At 40.8% G+C, this 23,215-nt stretch overlaps 4 protein-coding genes across 6 annotated transcripts in view; all 4 read left to right on the top strand.

The window, feature by feature from the left end:
• LOC146991587 (uncharacterized) overlaps positions 1-18,475 on the top strand; it is a 39,030-nt gene extending 20,555 nt beyond the window's left edge. For 2 of the 3 annotated variants that reach the window (XM_085775461.1, XM_085775465.1), the window contains exons 2-10: positions 3,140-3,192; positions 4,508-4,588; positions 9,547-9,689; positions 10,387-10,453; positions 11,747-11,777; positions 12,404-12,457; positions 13,324-15,444; positions 15,935-16,033; positions 17,733-18,475. In XM_085775461.1, the coding sequence (XP_085631587.1) occupies positions 3,148-3,192; positions 4,508-4,588; positions 9,547-9,689; positions 10,387-10,453; positions 11,747-11,777; positions 12,404-12,457; positions 13,324-14,339 (1,437 nt within the window). In that variant the 5' untranslated portion in view covers positions 3,140-3,147 and the 3' untranslated portion in view covers positions 14,340-15,444; positions 15,935-16,033; positions 17,733-18,475. The remainder of the gene's footprint in view (positions 1-3,139; positions 3,193-4,507; positions 4,589-9,546; positions 9,690-10,386; positions 10,454-11,746; positions 11,778-12,403; positions 12,458-13,323; positions 15,445-15,934; positions 16,034-17,732) is intronic. The other variant, XM_085775471.1, reaches the window with a different exon arrangement.
• Positions 18,476-18,828: 353 nt separating this feature from the next.
• On the top strand, positions 18,829-19,709 carry LOC146991586 (uncharacterized). Its single transcript, XM_085775448.1, has one exon. The coding sequence runs from the start codon at positions 19,113-19,115 to the stop codon at positions 19,647-19,649; it is 537 nt and encodes a 178-aa protein (XP_085631574.1). The 5' UTR covers positions 18,829-19,112; the 3' UTR covers positions 19,650-19,709.
• Positions 19,710-20,340: 631 nt separating this feature from the next.
• LOC146991585 (uncharacterized) lies at positions 20,341-21,397 on the top strand. Its single transcript, XM_085775442.1, has one exon. The coding sequence runs from the start codon at positions 20,487-20,489 to the stop codon at positions 21,042-21,044; it is 558 nt and encodes a 185-aa protein (XP_085631568.1). The 5' UTR covers positions 20,341-20,486; the 3' UTR covers positions 21,045-21,397.
• A 654-nt stretch (positions 21,398-22,051) lies between these two features.
• LOC146991584 (uncharacterized) lies at positions 22,052-23,177 on the top strand. Its single transcript, XM_085775418.1, has one exon. It carries the CDS (start codon positions 22,168-22,170, stop codon positions 22,771-22,773), a length of 606 nt encoding a protein of 201 aa, XP_085631544.1. The 5' UTR covers positions 22,052-22,167; the 3' UTR covers positions 22,774-23,177.
• Positions 23,178-23,215: the final 38 nt, after the last annotated feature.

The following is a 23,215-nucleotide window of genomic DNA, read 5'->3' as shown; positions in this document are numbered from 1 at the left end:
CTTAAAGCCCAAATTTTGTATTTATAAAACTTCAAAGAGAAAGAACAGACATGATCTTTTACAAAACTCACATGACATCATTAAAGACAAGGGCTGCCGTATGCTGTTCAGATTGGAAAGTAAATTTGCATTTTTCTCTATTATCAATAAAACTTTCTTGACAAATACATTTTTAATGGCTATCAACAGGTAGTGTCCTGTCCAGGGTTTATCCTGCCCTTGACCGGCGTCAGCTCGGACTGGCTCCAGCCTGACACTGACCTTAAATGGTTAAACGCCACAGCTAATGGACTAATGGACGGCTATAAACCAGTGGTTCTGAACCTGGGGATCATGACCCTCAGTTCTGAGATATATCTGAGAGGTCACAATCATTGAAGGAATAAGACATTTAAGAAAAACATTCATATAATGACATTTATTTCTCTGACATTTTTAGTTTTTCCAAGGATCCCTCTGCATACCTCTAACCCTCAGGGCCACTGATGGCCCTTTTAGAATAAAACAATCCAAGAATCCAGTTGAACTGGGACAGACCTGAGGGTGCTTGATAATGATCAAGATCTTATAGGAAACTGAGCAGGTTTAATCTGTAGTTTCTCTGTTCTTCCAGTTCTTGAACAATCTTTTGTCTCCCCAGCAAAAGATTTTTTTTTCTTGATTCTATGCCATGGGCCGTTCCTTTTTGTGAATCTGAATCCCAAAGCAGCTGCGTTCCCTGTCACCTTTTTCTCCCCCGTGTCTCTGCCGCTCTTTTTTTCCCCAGCCATCTTGACTTTCTCAGTCTCTTAACTTTTTGACTTTGTCAGCCTTCCCTTCTCTACCCTCCTGTATTATGTCTAATTATCGAAGTCAGTGTGTGTCTACGGGGAGCTCTTCAATACCTCCTCATCAAAGCCTCTGTTTGTGTTTGCTTGTTTATCTCTGGCTGCTATTCTAGGCGCTCTCCTGGAGCCCTGATGAGACACAAGCCTCCACTCCCTACGGAGGCTTATACTGTAAGCTGTCACTGCACCTCCAGTCATTCAAAACACTGCCAAAATGAGAATGTGTCTTTTTCTACCTCTGCCGCTCTTGAAGGTTGCATTGTCTCGTGTCTTTCGATCTCTCTCTATATAGTATATTGCAAAAACACATTCTCATGTCACTCTCTCTCTCTCTGTCTTTCTTGCCACCTCAGTTCTGGACAGAACTCCAGAGTAATGAAAGACATGCCAGAGGTTGTTTCCCCATCAAAATTTCCACCCTGCCCTCTTCTTGTTTCATCTTCCTGTTTTCCCTTACATACACAGTATACCTACATTTCCAGACGCTTTTATGTGGGCTCTTTTCCCCCGTGAGCCCACCCCACACCTGCAGGGTGCCAAAGGAATCCTTCTGGTGTTGGAAGGGAGCGGTTCTCACTATGATAACTAACACCCCCTTAAGCTGAAATTACTACATCGGAGGAGCAGCAGCAATAGCATCAGCTCTACTGAGTTGCCTTCTGGGTAAAAATGAGAAACCGCATTGGATTTGAGCATTGGATGAGGAAGGAGGGGGAGTTCGGGAGAAACAAGTTATGTGGCTTATTTTTGTAGTGAGCGGAAGAAAAATCCTGTTTTCTTTTCTCTTTAAGACAACTCAGCCTTGCGCTTTTGTATATTGAAAACTAAGGTTGCTGTTTGACTGAGATAGTTCCACTGTGTCTCAGAAATGAGCTCGTCAATGAGGTTTTGCAGGTTGTGCATCTGGAAAGTGTTTTGTGTGTGTGTGTGCAATGCGTTGGTAAGCACATATTTTCTGCTTCAAAGCGCTGTGATGGCGATTAGCGACACAAGTTGTGACAGACTGGCATTTGTTACAGGAATGGGGCCCTGTATTACTCAGATCTTCCCCAGTGTGAGATCGCGGGTGCTGTGATGGCTAAATGTGTTTTTTGGGTGTAGGACAGAACTCTTTACAAAGCACACGCGATTGTCAGTGACTGGAAGACTGTTGCTGTCATTGTGGTAAATTGTTGGGCTGAAAAAAATTTAATTGTGATGTTTTTCTTTTTAACAGATATCGTGGGTGTGAGTGGAAATAGTAATTTTCACATAATGTAGTAAAAATATTGTTTTTTACCTGCTGAGGTCTCTTTCAAACAGGAATGATGTGAAGGGCAGGGAACCTCTGTAACACCAAAATACTTAATTTATAATGACACGCTGCAACACATTTTATTTAAAACACAAATCATTTTATTTCAAATATAAACTGCAGCTTGTGCACTGTGATGGCTGCATTTGGCCATAATGAAATTTCAATAATGTTTACTCAGCTCTTGGGGTCAAAAAAATAAATAAATACGCCAATTTCCAATCACACTTTGACTGTAATTATTTTCATCATACTGTATAAAGTTTTTAATGGAACCACTGCAGAACAACATGTAGGGCAAAATAACTGTTGTTTCTCCCCTGAGAATTGAAAAAAAAACAAGGAGGTTTTCCTCTAATAGCAGAGATATGGCTTGTGATGGCAGGAACTCATTAATGAGTGTGCTGCCGGATGCTATGTACAACTCCAGTCCATGCAGTCTCATGTACCTCTGAGTTTTGGGGAGCTCAAATATTGTCCCACTTAGTGTCAGCTGCAGGGGAAAACAAATATTGCCTATGCTCATTTTCTTCGAGGTTCCTGAGACTGTGTCATGACAGAAACACAAGGCTTAATAGGGGCGTGGGAGTGCGGGAATGGCAGGGAGGATTATGGGTCATGATGGCAGACAACGCCGGTGTCTACTTCTAAAGTTGTGCAATTACATGCTTCACAAATGGCAAAGGGTGAAATCATGTCTCTGCTCTTGTGTTGCCACCCATCAGCTGCCTCTATACCCTCTAATGGAGCAAGGGTGGGACTGAACAGGTGACAAACACAGACAGGCAGTTTGATTCTCTTCTTTACATACTGTTTAGACCACAGTTTTCCATTTGCAAAGACTGAAAACACAGACGCCAGAGCACAGAAGATGGACATTTAACATGAATGGAAGAATACTCAGGAGAATCACAGAGTGAACACAGTAAACTCTGCGAGTAAAAGGATCCTCTTGACTTGTCTCACATTAGTTTAACCTCTGATCTCTGACCCTCACCTCTGTGTGGTTGTGTCACAGGTGCCAGGATGGATGAGACGGAGAAGTACAAGCAGCGACTGGAGGCTATTGCTGTGAGTCCTTGCACAAACACATGTACATGTATTTGTTTATAGATGAATCCAGCCACTGATTTATGTGTTGCACTCTGACGCATCCCCGCCATCACAGCAGTGGAAGAGTTGAGCTGATCCCATTTGTACTGACAGTAAAAGCAGAGAGAGTTTGGGTTGTTTCACGGTCAGCAGCCACCCACTCTGACAGTTGACAGTTGTCTGTCTCAATGTGGAAATAATTCTGTCGCAAAGTACTGCTCTGAAAAAATAACATTAATGTTCTGTTTGTGTCAGACCTCCACAGTGATGGGTTTAGTAAGTAATCAAGCTCAGCAGGAATTACGGATTACTTATCAGCTCAACATTTAAATCATCAAATTCGAAGTTACTTTGCTTTGTATTCAAGAGAAATTCATCATTAAAAAGGGAAAGAATTAAGATATCAGCAATAAAACATACAATTGTACCAAGTCTCTTTAGAGAATCTGAACGATACTTTGTTGAGAAGCTGCTTAACATTAGGATTTCGTGGCAGTTTTTGGAAGTGAAATTAATTTCATGGGGCAGATGCTCCTGGCTTTTACATGGCCTTTTCACCACATTGGAGCAGCTGATCAGACACTGCAGGAAATTATTATAAATAATAAAAAAAATAATTATAAAAGATTATATAACATTCATAGTAGTGCCCTTATTGTGGCTATATGTTACTGTAAACCAGTTCCACAGGATCTCATGGACACTCAAAATCAAAAAGTGTAATTCTCTTTGTACATCAGTGCGATAGGCAGATTTACAAATAAGGTGTCACCACAGTAATGGCGACTTGTCTACTTCCGCCCACAGCCCAGACAGAGACAACCCTGTCTGGAGAAAGAAAGGGTAATGGGACTAAGCTGTGCTCTCTGAGCTGTCTCTAACTCCTGAATAATTTATTGAGTGTGCAATGTGGTGAGCCAGGGTGTCCCTCATCCCGCGAAACCAACACCAGTTTGCCATGGAGACAGCTGCTCTGAGTATTATGGGATATAGAGTATACCTGATGTCCATGGTGACAGTGTCCTTGTGACAGATGGTGACCAGGTGTCCCCTTTTCACTCTTTCCCACTGATGTTTTTGTCACAGTCGCCTCTTCCCTGTATTTGTTCCCGTTTACTCATTTAGCTCGTTCATGTGTCTTACTGCTGATGCAAGTGTCTCGGCCCATCTTTCTTTTTACTTGAATAAAGAATAAAGTCACACTTCCCTGCTTGCTCTTAAACTCTCAGGATGTCTACATTCAATTAATGGTCTTTGCAATTTCTCTCCTTCCCTCCCACTTATCTTCTTGCAGGAGAAGCGCCGGCAGCAGGATGAGCAGGACAGAGCCAGGAGAGAGATGGAGGACGAGAAGATCAGACTACAGCAGCTCAAGGTGTGACACACACACTGAGGATGATCTGACCCATCTCATTCATGCACTCATACTCTCACACAGCGTTCATTTCACTCAGCTAAAACCCTCTGCAGACTCATTCCAGCTTGTTAGCAAGCAGATTACCTCCAAATTTATTTCCTTTTCACACGCAAACACACTCTCACACACATGCACATGTCCACACACACACACAAAAACACACTCACAGATGAACTGTGCAACCTTCCGTGCTTCCTGGTTCTGCAAGGTTAGAGGCAAGCCTTCCTTTGCTGAAATCGTTTTTTTATGCGAGTGTTTACACACTCACAGTCACAGAGCTGCTCTATTGTTTCCACACCATTTCCAGACTGGCCTTCCCACTTCCTACTTCACTATGTTACACTGCCCCTGGGGCACATTCCTCAAATTGTGTGAATTTTGTGCAGCTTGTGTTTGTGTGCACGCAGGTATGCATGTGTGTACTGGTGCGGTCATGCAAGAGAATGTTTTGCATAATGCGTGTGTACGCATGTGAGTTTGTGCACAACAAAATTATTCATGCATTGTATCTATTGGATCAAAATTCAAGTTGCAACAGGCTTCAAAAATTAATTTTAAGATGATTATCCCGTCCCCCCTCTCACAGGAGGTGATATCATCATAGCTTTTTCATACATTCATTAGCTTTGACATTGACTTTATGCCCTTGGTAGATGTAAGGAGGTGATAGGAGAGAGTAGCAGCTTATGCATAACTTTTGACCTGCAGTAAAGTTTAAGGAGGACTGTGTCCAGCTCGCCAAAGGCACAGGGAGGGGAACAGAGCAGGGCTTGTTCTGTGCTGCATTAGAAAAAAACAGAGATGGTTTTGTGACGTTTATATCTAAGTGAGTAGCTACTGGCTAACAGCTACCAGATTTTGAATACATGGGGGCCATGGGCTGGAGGGGAGTATGGGCTTTCAGATGCTTTCACCTCAGCAGTAAATGAAACTCCTGGAAGCATCACCTGGTCTTACAAAGCAGGAAAAGTGTAGCCGTGGTGAGTTCTTTGTGTTAGTGCTGAACTACTAATTGAAATATTTTTCAAATATCAATGTCAGGGCTGCAGACTGTTACCGAAATGGCTGCATATGCAACTATCTTTTGAGAGTGTGCAAGTTAAAATTACACTTGCTCTCATTCATGAGAGTGCTTGATCATTATTCATTGTGCTGTTTGCTGCCCCATGTGTATTGCTTCGCAGTTTAAACTAGTTTTTTTTTTTTTTCCTTCACTGGCTCAGTTTGTCTACCTACTTGCACTCTCTGTGCCTACACTTTCATAGACACACAGCAGCACACTAATGAAATGTGCGAAACCGCCAGGTGTGAGTTAGTTAGTGTGGTTACGGCAACGCTGTGTCTCTGTTGCTTTAGAAAAAAAAGTTTTTATTTTGTTTGTAGTTTAGTATTATGCCCAAAAATAATGATTGCAATTGTACTTCAATTCTGAAATCTAGGGATGTCAGTTTGCATTTTTAAACGAACAGGAAGGTTCGGATCCTCTTTAATGAAGAAACATTTAATTCATGACAGCGGTGGTGAGGCAAGGTCTCCACGAGAGAATTTCACTGATAACGGAAGATCATTTAATATCCTAATTGGTCATATTTATACTGTACCATGTTACAGCAAAAAATGAGGATTTGACTAAATCATGTGTTGGTGTGACCAACTAAGAAAGTTGGTAGCAGCTGTGCAACCAGTGACATAGTTAGTCTGGAGCCCTGCAATATGGTCAAGTGCAATATCCAAATTGCAGGAGGCAAATTGTGTCACATTATACCATGATAGATCAAGCGCTGAGCCAATGTGGTGATGCAAAGATCCCCCTGGCCTAGAAATCATATTCCCCAGACCTAAGGGAATGTGCTTATTTGGTACAGACATCATATCACATCACCATCATTAATAGTGGAATTTCAGTGGAAATGAAGAGGAAAAACAAAAAACGTGGCTCATATCACAATCATAATATCTGGAAAAATAATTTCCGTATTCAAAGATTTATTTCCACATATGTTTGAAAATAGTTTCCTCTGCTTTCCAGGGACACCTACACACCAGCATACCCAGAGCTGGCAAGAGTTCACCATGTGGCTCAAGGGCACTTTAGCACCACACATGCTTACTGAAACAAGCATTTGATCTAAGGTCAACTGGTTGTGACACAGCTGTCAAACCAAATCACCCTGCAGCCTCTGTTATTAGTACTGACATCCAAGGGAACACAAGTGGTTTATAATGTGTTTTCATGAAAACTATCTCTTCCTCTAGTAAGCAGGAAACACTAAGCAGTTTCCTGCTTACAACTATCTTAGTGGTGAGTTTAATATCTACATTGCATAACCATTTGACAGTCTACATTTCTGATAGTGTATTCTATTTCTGTGTCAATGTTAAATAGGTGAAAATAATTTATTTCTTTTAAAATTCTTAAGAACTAGATACATTTTTGGGAGTGAATTAAATTCAGGCTTGTTTTGATGAGCCTGACTGATAGCAGTTTAACCACTTACTAACTTAACCACTTAATCATATTTGATTGTGTGTATTGCCAAGTTTGTTTGGCCAATTATTACAACTTTTTCTTTAGATGACATACAGTACAATATCCTAAAACGAAAAAGTCTGATTGTGCTAAACTCATTGTGCGTATTTGTGTAGCCCAGAACTCATCAGACTAAAGGTGAAGACTAAAGCTGACGGAAAGATTAAAAGTTAATAAAAGATAATGCATTTTCAAATAGGTAATTTCCCCACCTTGGATAGTTAAAAATCAATCCCTATGAAAGCACTATAGCGCTGGTGAAATGAAACGTAAAATATACCAACCATAAACAATATGAAATATGTTGTAGCTAGCTGTGTATTTTATGATGGACTTTCAGGTTTGCAATGGAAGTTTAGACGTCTGACTGCCATTGCCACATATTAAATAGGCTACTAGACATGCAGAGTTTTCAAAGGGCTTTTCTTGAAATCCATGCAGGGATCTGGGGGACTGATAAGGGTCTATGAATGCAAGCAAGGTAGAGAATAACAAAGCTGTAAATAAAATGTAAATCATTATGCCTATTAGACTTGTAAACTGCAGTCTTGTGGTGTTTTGTGTCTGTTTAGAGGATAATGGAGAGTCAGCTCTTACACTACAGAGAATTGCACTCTTCCTCTAGTAAAATGTAGAAGCACTCGGTTTGATGTTCTGTCAGGAGGGAATGATAGGCAGCCTCACAGGCAGCTTTTATTCACTGGGTCATGTCTATTTCCTGGAGAGATGTGTAGAGATGAGACGAGAACAGAAAGTGCCCACACATGCTGTAAATTCATGCCAATGTTCTCTCTGTTGGATCGCTCAAATTAAGACGGCTGACGTGGACACTGGTGTTTCTCTTTGTCTCACCTTTTCTTTGGCCTTCCCCTTTTCAGTTTCTCTTTCTGTCTGTCTCTGCTCAACATGCCTTTCTCTTCAGTCCTCCCCATTGCTGTTTCCAACATCCACCCTGTTCACCCATGCTTTAATCTCTGCCTAACAATGTCTACGGTAGCTAGTTTATTCTTTGAGAACACCACATTGAGACCAATAAGTGGAGCTAAAAGTAAAGTGAGCATGCTTTCCAACATGGATAGTTCTGGTTAATCAGTAGGCTAAACATTTAAAAAAAATCAAGTGAGTAGCACGGATGGAAATTAGCATCGATGCTATAATCCGGCACAAGTTTCTTATATGTACATTGATGTGCGCTGTCCCAGTCAAATAAACAAATAAAGTAAAGTAAAGTATTCTCCTTCGCACAATTTCTCAGACTGACTCCATGGTGTTATGGATGTTATCAGGATTCTGTGGGGTCAGACAATCTGTTGCAGGACTCATTATCATGTTAATTTGTTTCTTGATGCATAGCCTAGGATCCTGCCAGGGAGCAGTCAGAATAGAGTAGCCTACTTTTCAAAGGAAATTGAGGACCTGTTACATGACACGTTGTGGTCCGGTGGCAGTGAAAAGACTCCAGCAACACCTCAAATGATAAGTTGTATCTGTTAATAAATTTAAACATTCATAGCAGGCACCTCATACCGTGGCCCTTTGCTGTGTCATTCCCCCTCTCTTTCTTTCCCCATTTCCTGTCTCTTTCCAGCTGTCCTGTCAAAATAAAGCCAGAAAAAAAAACAAATAAATACTATAAAAATATTTCTTATGTAATTGGCAAGGGTATCAAAGTTGTGGTTTTCATTACAGTGATTTGTCGCTCTGCTCTGCCACCAGCAGCTAGTTTCAGTTGAACATTCTGTTGCCAGTAGCAACTGTTATTAGCAACATGCAAGCTAGAGTCAAACTGACATTGTTAGCCTCATAGACAGTAAACAAGTAAATACCAACAGGCATCCTGTATCTGCTCTCATAATACCCTTCTTGGACCACTGCATGAAGGTACTCTGTACTAGGCACAAATTACAGCAGTTGTGATCTTTTCTCTTTCCTTTTTTGCTGTTTAGCCAATTTGTATGATGAGCTAATTGCTAACCAAGTTAGCCATAGGCTACTACCTGTTAGCTGTTCTCTGTTCACACATTGTTATCATTTTCTGTTGGGCTGCTGTTGATTTGTTTGCATTTTATTTATCTTGTGAACTTATTCTGGCATGTTTAAGACATTCTTAAACTTACTTGGCTACATATTAAGTATTTTAATCTCTTTGGTCTTATTTTAGCTTATTGTATTATGTTTTTCTGATTTTGCACCAGTGTCTGACCCATAAGTCAGCAAGCTGGTGTAACAGATCACAGATGCTGTCATCCTACATACTGAATATATTTATGTCATCACTGACTCGCCAGAAAATTCATGTCATCTAGTGGCGTACCGGTATATTATCATAATCATTGTTGTACCACAAATCAAAGTTGAGTCACTCTCTTCTTCTTTCTCATTCCAGAGGAAGTCACTAAGGGACCAGTGGTTGATGGAAGGACCTCCCTTGTCCCCAGTCTCCCCAGACCCCCACAGCCCTCGCTCCCCTCTGTGGGGCTCACAGGCCCAGGAGATGGAAAAGGACATTGACAAGTACAGCAAGAGTGTGTGAGGTTGTGTGTGCCTGTGTATGTGCGCATGCGCAATTGCGCATGTGCATGCGTGCGTGTGTGAATAATACAAATTAGAGTTAAAAGACTGTCTCCTGTCAGACAGTTTGTGACTGTCTGAAACAGTTAGCAAAAGTACAAGAGAACTGTCACATTTTTGTTACATTTGTTTCGTTGAAGTTTCATGTATAATTGATATCTGTGTCATTCTCCTTTTCTATTTTTGTTATCTTGTCATTTCGTTGTCATCGTTCATTATGTATGCTTTGGCAAAGTTCCGAGTTTTAATTTTGCCACTACTGAATTTGGAAGCAGGGGGTGAGAGGGTGATCTACCCTGCACACTTGCCAGACAGGATTAGATGTTCCTTTATTGCAGCGAACAATGTTGTCAAGTCCCTGTAGGGCACACTTCCAGATCCCAGTCTTATTATTGGTCCACACCACAGGTCCACTGCCTCAGTTTCAAGCCAGACTCCTTATGCTCACTGTACATGGCCTCTGGGTAAACTTCAGTGTACTGTTTTAGAAAAATCAATTGCCTAGAGTAGTATCACTGAGATTATTATTGAGATAATGAAATAAGGCTAAAATAATGTTAAGCATCAAATGTGGACAATTTAAAGGCAAAGTGTACTGTATGTTAGTATAGATTCGGTCTGTTTTGATTTGTCTCCATGAATGTGTCCATCTCAGGTTGCAGTCAGAAAGCCAGTGTCTAGCAGAGGAGAAAGAGAAGGAACAGATGGGGGATGGCCAAACGGTAAGGACCTTTTGCACACACACATACACCCACTCTCTCTGTGGACACAAGGAGGGCTAGAATATGTGTTAAACAAGCTTGCTCCATCATCTTCCATTAGCCAGTCAATTTCCCACAACTTCTGTCTGTGGCTTTTTTTCATGAATAATGTATTTCTTCTCTTAATGTACCTTTGATGTAGCACCTCTTGTTCAAACACAGGAACTGCATGAATGTAAGCAGCCCTGTTACATAAACAATTGGGCGCTGATCCTCTCAGGAATTATTGTTTTACCTCAAGTCAAGTATGTTTACCTCATCTCGCTGAAGGCCTTTATAATGAAACAAAAGAATTGTCCCTCCTGTTCTGTGTGTGTGCCCCAGGGTGTTTTAGTACGTCTTTTTTATTATTATAAATTATCATGTATTCATCTTTAACCTTAACCTTTAACCTTTTTTTAAGTATATTTTGGGGCCTTTTGCCTTAACTGTATTTGATAGTGCAGTCGAGAGAGACAGGAAACGGGAAGGCAGAGAGAGTGGGAATGACACGCAGCAAAGGGCTGCCTGAGTTGGGATTCGATACGGGGCTGGCTGCAGCGAGGACTATAGCCTCTGTATACAGTATGGGGCACCTGCTCTACCAACTGAGCTAAACTACGCCCCTACCTTGGCTTTTGAAGTTCAACTGAAGACATAGATTTTAAGATTTTAAGTTTTATGGCTATTGCAGGTGATTAACCATGCTGGCTGTGATGTATGATCTCATCCTGTATATGAAAATACAGCACTGCAAGCAAATCTTTTTAAGTGAGGGGATTGAAAGCGAGTGAGAGCCAAAATCATCCAAATCAAACATGCACATGAAGATTTTTTCAAATGACTTTTTAAGTAATGCTCTCTGATGAAGGAGTGTGATGATACTGTATGTTGGTATTCTGGGAAAGTCAGCATTCAGTTTTAATAACTGCACAAACAGTGCCTACTTGCTGTAGGCTACATCATGTTTATCAGGTCAGCTCTGGTGCAGTTAAGTACATTTAACTGTGTTTGTCCTAAAAGGGGTCAAAATAGGGCTGTCCGGCTCAATACCTCCCCCTTGTGACCAGGCAAAAACCACTGACCCTCTCTCTGCCAAAATCAGCATAATCGTCCTTCAGTGGATACATTAATCTGTGCTTTTCTGAGCTGTCTGTTCCCTCAAAGCCTTTGTAAAGCCCCAGTAAAAGTACTTTATATGTTGTCCTCTGGATTTACATTTAGGCAACACAACACAAATGGTAATTTCTCTCTTCTTTTCCTTTTACCCAGCAGGAAGCTGTAAAAGTGGCAGAGGCTGGAGCAGGTAAGTGGAGTCAGATAAATCATTTGGTACAAATATTTGAAAGAAAAAAAAAATAGTTGTGGGCATTTTAGAAAACTCTATTTCACACTCGCTTTTTACCAGAGAAAGTGATAAAGGAATGCAAATATTACACTGTAGAGGATTGCTGTGAGTTAACCTGAGTGTTTTCAGGAAATTCAATTAGCTCAATCCATAACTGAGTGCAGAGAAAAGCCTTTCAACCTTTTAACCAGTGTATCATGTTCAAAGTGCACAGTGCAGACACATGTCTTAGATGGTTGCCACTACCTGTTAGTCAACAGCCCTTCTGATACTACTCGTATTTAATTTCAGTACATATTTTTTAGATGTCATTTATTTAACACATTGACTCCTTCCCATTTACACTTACCAGTTTCAGTGAAACAAGCTAGTAAATAGTCATAAATGTCCTCAGAAAAATAAAACGCCTATTATTTAGCATTTTGTTCAAAAATACCCTCCAAAATTGCACAGGTGTGATGATTAAACTCCAGTGTTTTTTGGTATTGATAACAATTATAACAATGCATGCCTGCTGTTACTGAAAATACAGTATGTGTGTTATCTGCAAATGTTGCTATAAGTGTTAATTGCTTCTTCCTCAGAAATGGGCCAAGATGTTGTTGTGCACAACGGAGAAAATAATACATCAGCATCAGGTGGGTTTGCAGCTCTTAAAACACACTCAGCCCCTATAGGTTTATTTGTCTTTTTTCATCATACATACTGATGTTGTGCAATTTGCATGGTAAAGGAAGGAGTGGCAAGGGCATGCCTATACTTCACAAAAAGTTCATACATGCTGTGATGAATATTTAGGCATGTTGAATAAGGTTTTGCATATATATATTTATGCTAATCACCACTGCAAGTGCACAACTTGCATTTTTAGAGGGCAGCAGGTTCATAGACGTGTCAGTGAGGATGCTCCTCAGGCTGCTGGAGGAAGTGAAAATTAAGTTGAACCTTTATTTGAGTTTAAATCATTCAGGTTACAGTAGGTGACTTTCTTATCCAGATCACAGAATCTGAATCAATTTAATTATTGTAATAATTGTCTTTTACTGTTTCACCAACTTCCCATTCATGAGACTTAGTTCTAAACTTGTTAGACTGTTTTTACATATCCCTGTCTTACTTTTGTGCTTCACTGCTTGTCTTTCTCGTGGGTATTCCTCACAGTGTATGGCCTGTGGATAAAATAGTGTTATACTTTATTATCTTCTGCCTTATATCAGGGCACTGAGATTCATTGATGGCAGAACCTTTTTGTCACAGCATTACAATACATTAATTAGCTGTGTTGAGTTCTGACAAATTGGTGGCAAAGCAACCTCTGATCAAGTAAATGTGAAAGCTGAAATGAAATCTTAGAATCAGGGTTAATGAGAGTGTGGTCCACTGATTGCAAATTTACTCCATGTTTAAATGTATGATTATCTCTATCTATTCTTATTCAGTTGTACAGATATTCCCTCTTATACCGTACTCAGTAATATTTTTTCTATATACATTTTTTTTTCAGGAATACATGAAGATGAGGTGAAGACAAACAAAAGGCCACAGCAGGAACAAAGTGAGGTTGTCTTAACCAATGGTGGGGGAGCCTTAGAAGCCAATCATGAGGTTTCAGAGCAGGATATTCAGCCCAACACCAACGGGCCCATCTGTGCAACTGAGGGTGTTTTTAGCATGAAGTCAGGACCTGAGTTGAGCTTTGGTGTTCCTGAGGCAGAGCCTGGTCATGTTCCAGATGTCAACACTAATAAGGAGGAGGAGGAGGAGGAGGAGGAGGAGGGAAGTCTGGTGATGAGAGCGGAACGTGTGATCATCACAGATGAAGGCGATGATGCACCTGAGGACCTTACACCCCGGGATGATCAGCCGCAGACCGTGTCAGGGGAAGCCCCTCTGCCAAATCAAGAAGCGGGCAGAGGGGGAGGGGAGGCTGAGAAGGAGGTGATAACAACGGAGGCAGCTTCAGAAACTATCACACAACCAGAGGAGACTGAGGCGACTGCTGAGGCACAAGCAGCAACTGGAGATGGAAACCTGGAGGGTGACATTAAGTCAAACAAAAATGAAGGTGGAGAGACGAAAGCTGAAGGACAGGACATGCAATTGGAAGATCCTGCATCTGCGCTACTGCAGTCCCCGGCCACTGCTCTAGAGGGCACTGCAGTGGCTTCAGTGCCAGTCTACTCTGAGGCACAACCCCCTGCTCTCGTCCCCAAGGCTGAGGGCGAGGCTGCAACGTCACCAGAGGGAGCTGAGGAAGCGTTAAAAGCCCAGGATCCTGCCACTGCCCCTGGCCAGTTTCAGGAGGTGCCCCTGGCTGACTCGCAGCAGAACCAGAGGACAGAGGCAGGGCCTGGGGAGCAGGAGCCTCTTCTGTCACAGGCCAAAGCCCCCAACACTGAAGCAGAGCCAGCAGCAGCTAAAAACCCAGCCAACACAGAGACACACAGTCCAACCAGGGATAACGGGGGAGCGAGCCCACCGCCTGACTCAGCCAAGTGCAAGTGCTGCTCTGTCATGTAAATGCCCTCTCTGTACATTCATTCCCTCCCTCCCTCCCTCCTTCCCTCTTCAGTCTGGCTGTATCCCTCAGTCTGTGTCTCTGGTGTTCAATTCATAACACACTCCTTCCCCAGTCTCTTTGTTTTATGCATCCATCCTTGTTTGTATCAACATGTCCAAAACCGGCTTCCCTTCCCTCCACTGTACCACCTCCTACATTCCACACATTTCACTTGAAATGTCCCTATCTCACTCTTGAGCCTTCGGAGGAAGTTCACTCTCTCCAATATGAAGAGTGGGGAGGTATGGCCTGTGCTTGTCTGCGTTTAAGTGCCTTGAGGACCCAGGACTATGCTTTTAAATTCACTTCTTACTGCTTTTGAGTTTTATTTAATCCTTTTGGTTGGGCAGACGAGACAGCCATAGAATGCACAATTTAGATGCAGTTGAGCAAAAAGGAAAAAAAAAAAACAGACTTAAAGTATATTATTTTTGAAATGTTCTATCTTCATGTATAATTCATCTGGTATTACTCATATGGAGGTGTTGAGATAAGATATTGTTCTAATTTAAGGACTTTTAAATCTGAGTTCTTTCATTGATTGTGATCTTTTATTAGATATATTTTAATCCAAGTATAGGGCCCAAACATTTTTATTCACTTTGTGATACAAGTTCTGACAATATACAGACTTGATGGTATGAAATGGTCAAATTTATAAGCAACAGCATGTAACACTGAACATTGTGTGAGCCACTGTCGGTTTTAAGAGATATTATCTTAAAAAAAACCTGAAAGTATGATTCTTTTTTTTTTTACCAGAAGCATTTGGGTGTCCAGAGCTGCCACAGCTCTGTGCATGGTTGTATATACTGTATACAGAGAGCATGTGGAATTGAGAGTGCCTGAGATGTCAGTTGTGAATTGATTGATGGTTTAATGGTTTAATGATTAAACTGATATTTGTCATACAAAGCTTAACTTGATGTTTATCTAGCATTTCTGTTTATCAAACAAGTGAAAAGCATAAAAACACACTGGATAATGTCTAACCATCAGTGTCCTAATGCCGTTTCTTTCTTAGTTCAGGGTGATGATTCACAGAAGATCTATTTCAAGTTTCAGGTACCACTTTACAATAGGACTACCCTCATAAAGGATCTGTAAATGGTTTATAATTAACTCATTAATGCTGCTGTTAACACTCATAAAATCATAATAATTCATTGACACAACATTGACAAAAGACTCCATCTTTGGCAAGATCAAGTTAATGCTTAGTCTGACTTTTAAGCATTTATAACTGGCAAAAGCCTTGAGTAACTAATTCATTTATGATGATGATTATGAGGGTGATGTGCTACTTTACAATAAAGCTCCCACTGACCAGTCAACAGTACATCAGAGGAATAATAAGCATTCTTGATTCTACTTGATCGTAGGTTTCCAGTGAATGAAGCCTTAACTTGATGCTTCAATCAGTCATGACATATTCATTCTTCTACAAAAACATAAACCCACTTTTAAAAAAAATCCACAGAAATTCTCCGTAAAGTTTACATAAACACTGGCAAATAATCAATTTTCTGGATTTTTTTGCCGTTATTATTCACAGAGGCAGGACAAGTCAAAAAACTATGTGGCTCCACACTGTGCTTGCCTGACTGACCTGATATCCCCCACACCACGCCCCGGCCTTCACAGAAACACCGAGGTAATTCAGGTTCACAATAACAAAAACAAAAATGACTGGAAATATATTCAGCTGTCAATTAGTGTATAAATTATCCTAAATTATAGTTATTTGCTACTGTCTATTACTGTTATTTCACATAATCAAACTAATTTGTTAAATAGCCTATCAATTACACTTCTACAATGATCTTGCCAAATAATGACCCAGCATCAATGTATAAAGAGTCTGCTAAAACTTATTAATAATTGTTGTGTGGTTTACAAGGTGTTAGAAACAGTAGTCATAAACAATTTATGAATCCCTACATAAGAGAAGTCTTAGTCTAAAGTGGTACCAAATTTCAGGTTTATTGAATATAAATTGAAATCCTACTTGTTGCATTTGAAGCACCTTCTCAAACTTTGACTGGTTAAAATGTTCTCAGAGTAGAATCGAGCTGAGGACCAAAGATTGTCACAGGTTATTATCTAACACAGAGCATGTGAGACACCACAAGGAGACAGAACAGTACAAGGTAAAGAGTCAGTGAATGAAATGATGAACATGAGTGCACAAAAAACTGCTCAGAAAAAGCTGTAGCAACGTGAAACAAGTGGATGTAGCAACATTTGTGTAGATTTATGGACATTGCTTTTAAGGTAGGTACATTTTCACCTGGGAGAAAGGGGGGGGGGGGGGGGGAATAAGGATAATGAGATTCAGACAGAGCGGCATCCTTCACTCATGCCAGTTATACTGAGCTTGTCAAAGCTGCCTGAGGTCCCAGTGCAGTGCTCTCACCATCCTTGGGGAAAAGGATGCAGCAGTGTGTCCTGTAACTGTGAAAATAAGTCCTTCTGGGCTGAGATTCCCTCAGTGCCATGTCCAGAATCATTATGCAAAGCCAGCGCGTCTCTTAAAAAGTGGGGGTGGACAGTCCCTCACTTACTCACTGCGCTAGAAAAAAAAAAGATCTGTGCAATTTATTTTAAATTAACCATCCACTTGATTACTGTAGATATGAGACAAATGTGCGGGTATACAGGTAATCTTCATACATGAATAATATGTCATGAGCAGGTTTTGAAAATACAGTACTGATACTTTCCGTGGTGATGTTTCACCATATGATCCACTTAAGTATTTAAATTCTTCATTATATATTTTCTATCAAACTATATGAAAACGCAAGACCTAGATTTGACAGCTTTTAGATTGTTTGATGTTTCAACAATCAGTAACTGACGCCTTCCCAAAACAGCTGTGTTCAAATCAGCTGAATATAATATTTCTGTTTCATGGGGAAGTTGCAAAAAGCTGCAAGTAACAATCACGAAAACCATTCCTATTCCTTTTGTTTTTCTTTGATCAGCTAACTTAAAATGCTAATCATATACTGAATGTCAGTTTATCTATTATGTATCTAAAATGTGTCTAATTCCAAGCACAGATCAAAACATTTAAAAGTAGCAGATAGTGTGCACTACTGCAAGTGACACTGATGTTTTGCCTGTTGGCAAAAGCTGGAGATAAACATTAGTTTAATTCTGAAATCCATCCGTTATTCTGCTTAAACCTACCCATTCCCAGAAATGATCCTCTGCTGTTTCAGTATTGCAAAAAAAAACAACAACAACTGTGTGGTGTGTTGCAACACAGTAGAACTTTGCAATCAAATGACATGTAAAATCAATACAGAGAATTCTGCTGACTCACTGTTGAAATGTGGCCTTCTCAGATGAAACTATAAAGCCAGAAGACTCTCCACAGCGGCACCACTTTCAGAATCATATGGTGTCAACATACAGCAAGATGTTTGTCGTGTGTGCCATCACTCTCCTCTGCTTGGTGTCTGTGAGCCAGTCGGTTCCTCTGGTCTGCACGGACGTGGTCAAGCCTTTGGAAACTCTCAATCCTCACCATTTAGAGGGAACATGGTCTTTAGTTGCAGGCAGTTTGAAAATCATTGAAGCTGCAACCGGTGTTATACTGAGTGACAGCACAACACTTCATTACCACAACTCAACATTTGTCCTAGCAAATGTTTTTAATGGTCGGTGCGAATATGTGTCCTCAACGGCTGTAATAGAGGGCCACAACTATCAAGCTAAGGTTGGACAGCACATTTCCATGAATGGGACCTTCTATGCAACATCCTGTGGAGACTGTATGGTGATGAGCTACAATTTGAACACACCAACTTTCAAGACAACTGATTTTTACCTCTTCAGCAAAAGGAGGCAAGTGGACCAGAAGGAGCTGGCTGAGTTCGCCTCACAGGTGCAGTGTCTGAACATGCCTGAACATAGTGTGATGGATCCTACCAGGGAGCCTTGTCCAATCCCAGTGTCAGCTGGAAAAGAAAACAATGGATAAGACTGTGGGATATGCGTTGATACAGAAACATGAGATGTTTTGAGTTTTGTCTTTCCTGGTGGTTGCTGGTGTTAAAAACAACCTAATAAAATAATGAAACAGAGAGTTATGAGCAGTTTGAAGTTTATTTTAATTCATTTTGATCCTGCTTTTTTCTTCTTTTTTTAGCATCAACGCACAATGGAAAATATATTTGGCTCCACTGTGTCCCTCAACGCAATTCTTTCTGTGAAGCCAGTGTGCAAAGGGGAAGTGATGGGGTGATCAGATGTCCTATCAAATATAAGTTTGACTCATTGAAAATGTACATAATGTGACCATAGAGGAATGATAGGGATGAAAAGATTAAGTCACCTCACCTTAACAAGAGATTATATGGCTATGTGTAAAAAACAAACAAAAAAAAAAAAAAAACAGTTACTGACACAATCTGGCCTCTCATCAGAACATCAATCAAAGGTTGTGTGTTTGTTTTGACCGTGACAACATCTGAGTAACGACCATTATCAAAGGCTAAAGGGCATCAGTGTTAACATGAAGTAACCCGTTCCTACAAATGTTTTTTGGTTTCATAATCACAAAATCCACAGTTGATAGGACACAGTCTGCTGTTGTGTTTGCAATATTGCGAAAGTGAAGGTTTCTGAAGCAACTATAAAATCACAAACACTGTCAGTGTGATGCCACTGTGCAACTGAGAGGGTACGCAAATATTGCAACAACAAAAAAGACATTTAGAGACATGTTTGCTGTATTTGCCACAGTCCTCTGCCTGGTGTCTGTGAGTCAGTCAGCCCCTCTGGTCTGTGAAAACTTGGTCCGGCATTTGGAGCAACTGGATCCTCTTTATTTTGAGGGAAGATGGGTTTTGGTTGCAGGCAATCTGAATAATTCTGCAGATGCAGACAGTATAACAATTGATTACAACAACTCCACATGCACTCAGATCAACAGACTTGGTGACCAATGCGAGTATTATCCGCTCAATGTCACAGTGGAAGGCCACACTTTGAAACTGCACTCGAGGAGCTTTAACTTCACTGTGACCTTCTTGCATACGTCCTGTCCAGACTGTATGGTGATAAGACTGGACATGGCGTCATCACATAATAAGTCGGTGGACTTCTACTTGTTCAGCAGGAGGAGGGAGGTGGAGCAGAAGGAGATGGAGGAGTTCAGAGCTCAGGTGGAGTGTCTGAACATGCCTGCACCTGTTGTGATGGATCCCACCAAGGAGCTTTGTCCAGGACAGCCTGAAACAGGAGAGAAGACGGCTTGAGAGACTTTGGTGCATGACATCTGTTGACATCAAATTGTTTCAATAAATATTGACCCACAACAGTCTGCTATTTTATTTCACCATAAACACATGATAATTTTATATATAACATGGTTTAAGTGTATAATAATAATAATAATAATAAAAATCACATAGTTTGGTAATACCAGGAAGTAGCCTATTTGCTTTAGAAGTAGTAATCATGAGTATTGCGTTTGCAACTTTGATTTGACATTACTGTTAATAATATCCTCTCTTTATTCAGTTAATGGTTTTCCACCACAGCTATTAACTCGCACCAGATCGAACTGGTACGACTTCACAGGTCGGAAAAACACGAGTTACGAGTTGCCCTGAATGCACCATAACTTCTTGTCAGCCGACGGAGTTAGCAGCCCCCGCCCTCGTCATGGATCTATCGGCCCTCGTCCCTATGTCACCACATTCAGGCGCATCCCTTGGCTGCACACACAGCCCTGCATGCCGTTCTCTCTCCTCATTGGATAAAAATTGTAGGATACAAGAAAAGTTTTCTCCTCGGCTCAGAGCAGAGCAGAGTGACTGACAGACCCGTGTTTCGGTCCAAACACTCTATGTAAGTGATTGCTGTCGGAAGATATAACTATTTAAGACTTATATTAACACAAAAATATCGCTTACTTCTGCTTTAACTTAACTTATTTTTTTCATTTCACAATCATGGAATCCACAGGTGACGAGGGGACCCTGCTCTCTCTGGTATTTTCTGTCTTGTGAAATTAGAGCTGTATGGAACAACTATAAAACCAGCCAGACCTTGTCAATGGTCACATTCTCCCTGACTTCAAAAAATACGAAATGTTCTCTGCTCTAGTCATCGCTCTCCTCTGCCTGGTGTGTACGAGTCACTCAGCTCCTCTGTCCTGTGAGGAACTGGTCCGGCCTTTGGAGCAAATGACCTTTTCTCATTTGGAGGGAAGATGGACTTTAATTGCCGGCAGTTTGAAAGATCCTGCAACTGTGGACCTCCTTAAAGGAAGAGACTCTGTAACCATTGACTTGACCAACTCCACATACACCCAGATCAACCGTGTTGGTGACAAATGTGAACATTACTCCCACAACACATCTTTGGAAGGCCACACTCTAACTTTAAAGGTGGCGTCCTTTAACTTCACGGCGACCTTTTTCCACACTTCCTGTCCAGACTGTGTAGTTTTGACCTGGGATGTGGAGTCGCCACATTACAAGTCGGTGGAGTTTTACCTGCTCAGCAGGAGGAGGGAGGTGGAGCAGAAGGAGATGGAGGAGTTCAGAGCTCAGGTGGAGTGTCTGAACATGCCTGCACCTGTTGTGATGGATCCCACCAAGGAGCTTTGTCCAGGACAGCCTGAAACAGGAGAAAAGACGGCTTGAGAGACTTTGGTGCATGACATCTGTTCACACTGTGTGTAAATAAAATTTTATTGGGATAGTTTCTTTCTGATTTGATTTCACTAGAAAAAAATATTTATTTTCTAGAACATGAATTGTTGAGTGTTATTTTGTTGAAATTAACATTGAAACAATACATTAACAAACATTTAAAAACGATTAAAGCAGTTGTCTAAATATTATTTAATTTTGAGCAGTGAGTAGGTGGGATCGTTAAATTTCAGTTGTCTGAGAGTTATTAGCAACTCCAACAAGGAGACATTTCCATTCTGGTTTAATGTTCTGTGCACAAAAAGGTCAAATTATCGGATATTAAAGATCAGAGTGAAAATTAATGCAATTTTTTGCAGAACATTGCTTATTTCTTTTCCTCTCTGATTAATGATCTAACAACCCCTCAGTTTTATCATGTAACCTGAAGGGAGCCCACCCCTGATTTAGGTACAACTGGACTGAACTTTGAAAATGAGGTTAAAATGTGTTAAGCAGTAACTGTGCAACAATAAATGCTTCTTCTACATCGATGTCTCACTGATTACTGATCAAATTACTTTTTGCAGAACAACAACTGAAGAGGAGTTTGAATGAAAGACATTTCCTAGAAAAGGATTGTTTTTAAAATTCTCGTTTTCTTTTTTTTTAAGGTTCTCAGGTCTGACAACAGCGTGATGTGCAGTTTGCTGTTGGCAGAAACAACCCTCATACAATGTCCAAAGGGCATTGGTGACATTCGTGGTTGGATTATGATCAATTCAGAACAAAGGCCAGGAAGAAAACTGACGGTCAATAATTGTTAAAATATTATAAAATATAAATAAAGATTTCTGTAACTTTGTTGTTACTATCCGCTGTTTATTCAGTTAATGATTATCACAAATCACAAACATTAACTTTATACCACTTCAGTGTTCAAAATGTTATTTTATTTCACAACCAAACTGTAAACAACTGTTTTCACAGTCTGTACTTGAAACATTATTTCATGGAATCCACAGGAGACAAGGGAACCTGCTGTCTCTGGTATTTTCTGTATTGTGAAACTGGAGGTGTACTAGGAACGACTATAAAACCAGCCTCCTCAGCAACTGGCTGGAAACGATACAAAATGTTCCCTGCTGTGTGTGTCATCGCTCTCCTCTGCCTGGTGTCTGAGAGCCAGTCAGCTCCTCTGAGCTGTGACGAACTGGTCCGGCCTTTGGAGCAGCTGGACGTTCATCATTTGGAGGGAAGTTGGGCGTTAGTCGCAGGCAGTCTGAGCTTCCTGCCGAACCTGGAACAGTTCAAACAGAGAGACAGTGCCACTGTCAGCTTCCTCAGCAACACCAATGAAACCACCATATCCTACACTCGCAGCCTCCGGTTAAATAACACATGCATGTATACCACCTACAACATCTCTCTGGAAGGCAGCAGCTTCATCTATGAAGGGATGCCTCAAAGCAACTTATCTATGATTCTCGTCCATACGTCTTGTCATGACTGCATGCTGATGAGGATGGACGCGCAGTCGGGGAAGCGGCAGCATTTTTACCTGTTCAGCAGGAGAAGACAGGTGGAGCAGCAGGAGATGGAGGAGTTCAGAGCTCAGGTGGAGTGTCTGAACATGCCTCCACCTGTTGTGATGGATCCCACCAAGGAGCTTTGCCCAGGGGAGGCCACCAGTGATCCAGCAGCTCAAACTCAGGAGAAAACAGAGGAAAAGAAAGACTAAAATAAATTAATAAATTGATATGATTATGAAATTATTGCACCCGAAGTGAGATCAGATCACCTTTTATTACGGGTTAAATTAAAACTAAATTGCTTTTTACTAGGTTAAAATGTGGGGTCAGTTGCAGGGCACACGCCAACTTTTGAAGGCCTGCTGTTCAGGGTAGGTTTAGTGAACCATCTATTGGCTGCTACCAGTGAACAGGCTTCATTTAGCCAATCAGACATAAGTGTGTAGCAGCCGACCCTGTCCTCGATAAACACTCTACAAATAACTTCAAAATATAATTTCTCTATGTATTAAATAATTTCACCCTTGCTGTTCAATAATCCATATAGTTTGTGTGAGTATTTTGGTTTTTATTTGTCACTAGACTGAACTAAAATTAATATCAGGACTTCACAGATTGCACTCTTTATTCTTCTTTTCTTTTTCAATATGT

Source organism: Trachurus japonicus, chromosome 1 (assembly GCF_045865225.1).
Source record: "Trachurus japonicus isolate A0001 chromosome 1, Traja_1.0".
In the NCBI taxonomy this organism is placed as follows: Eukaryota; Metazoa; Chordata; class Actinopteri; order Carangiformes; family Carangidae; genus Trachurus; species Trachurus japonicus.
The sequence above is the reverse complement of the archived record's forward strand: the minus strand, read 5'-3'. Positions and strand labels throughout refer to the sequence as shown.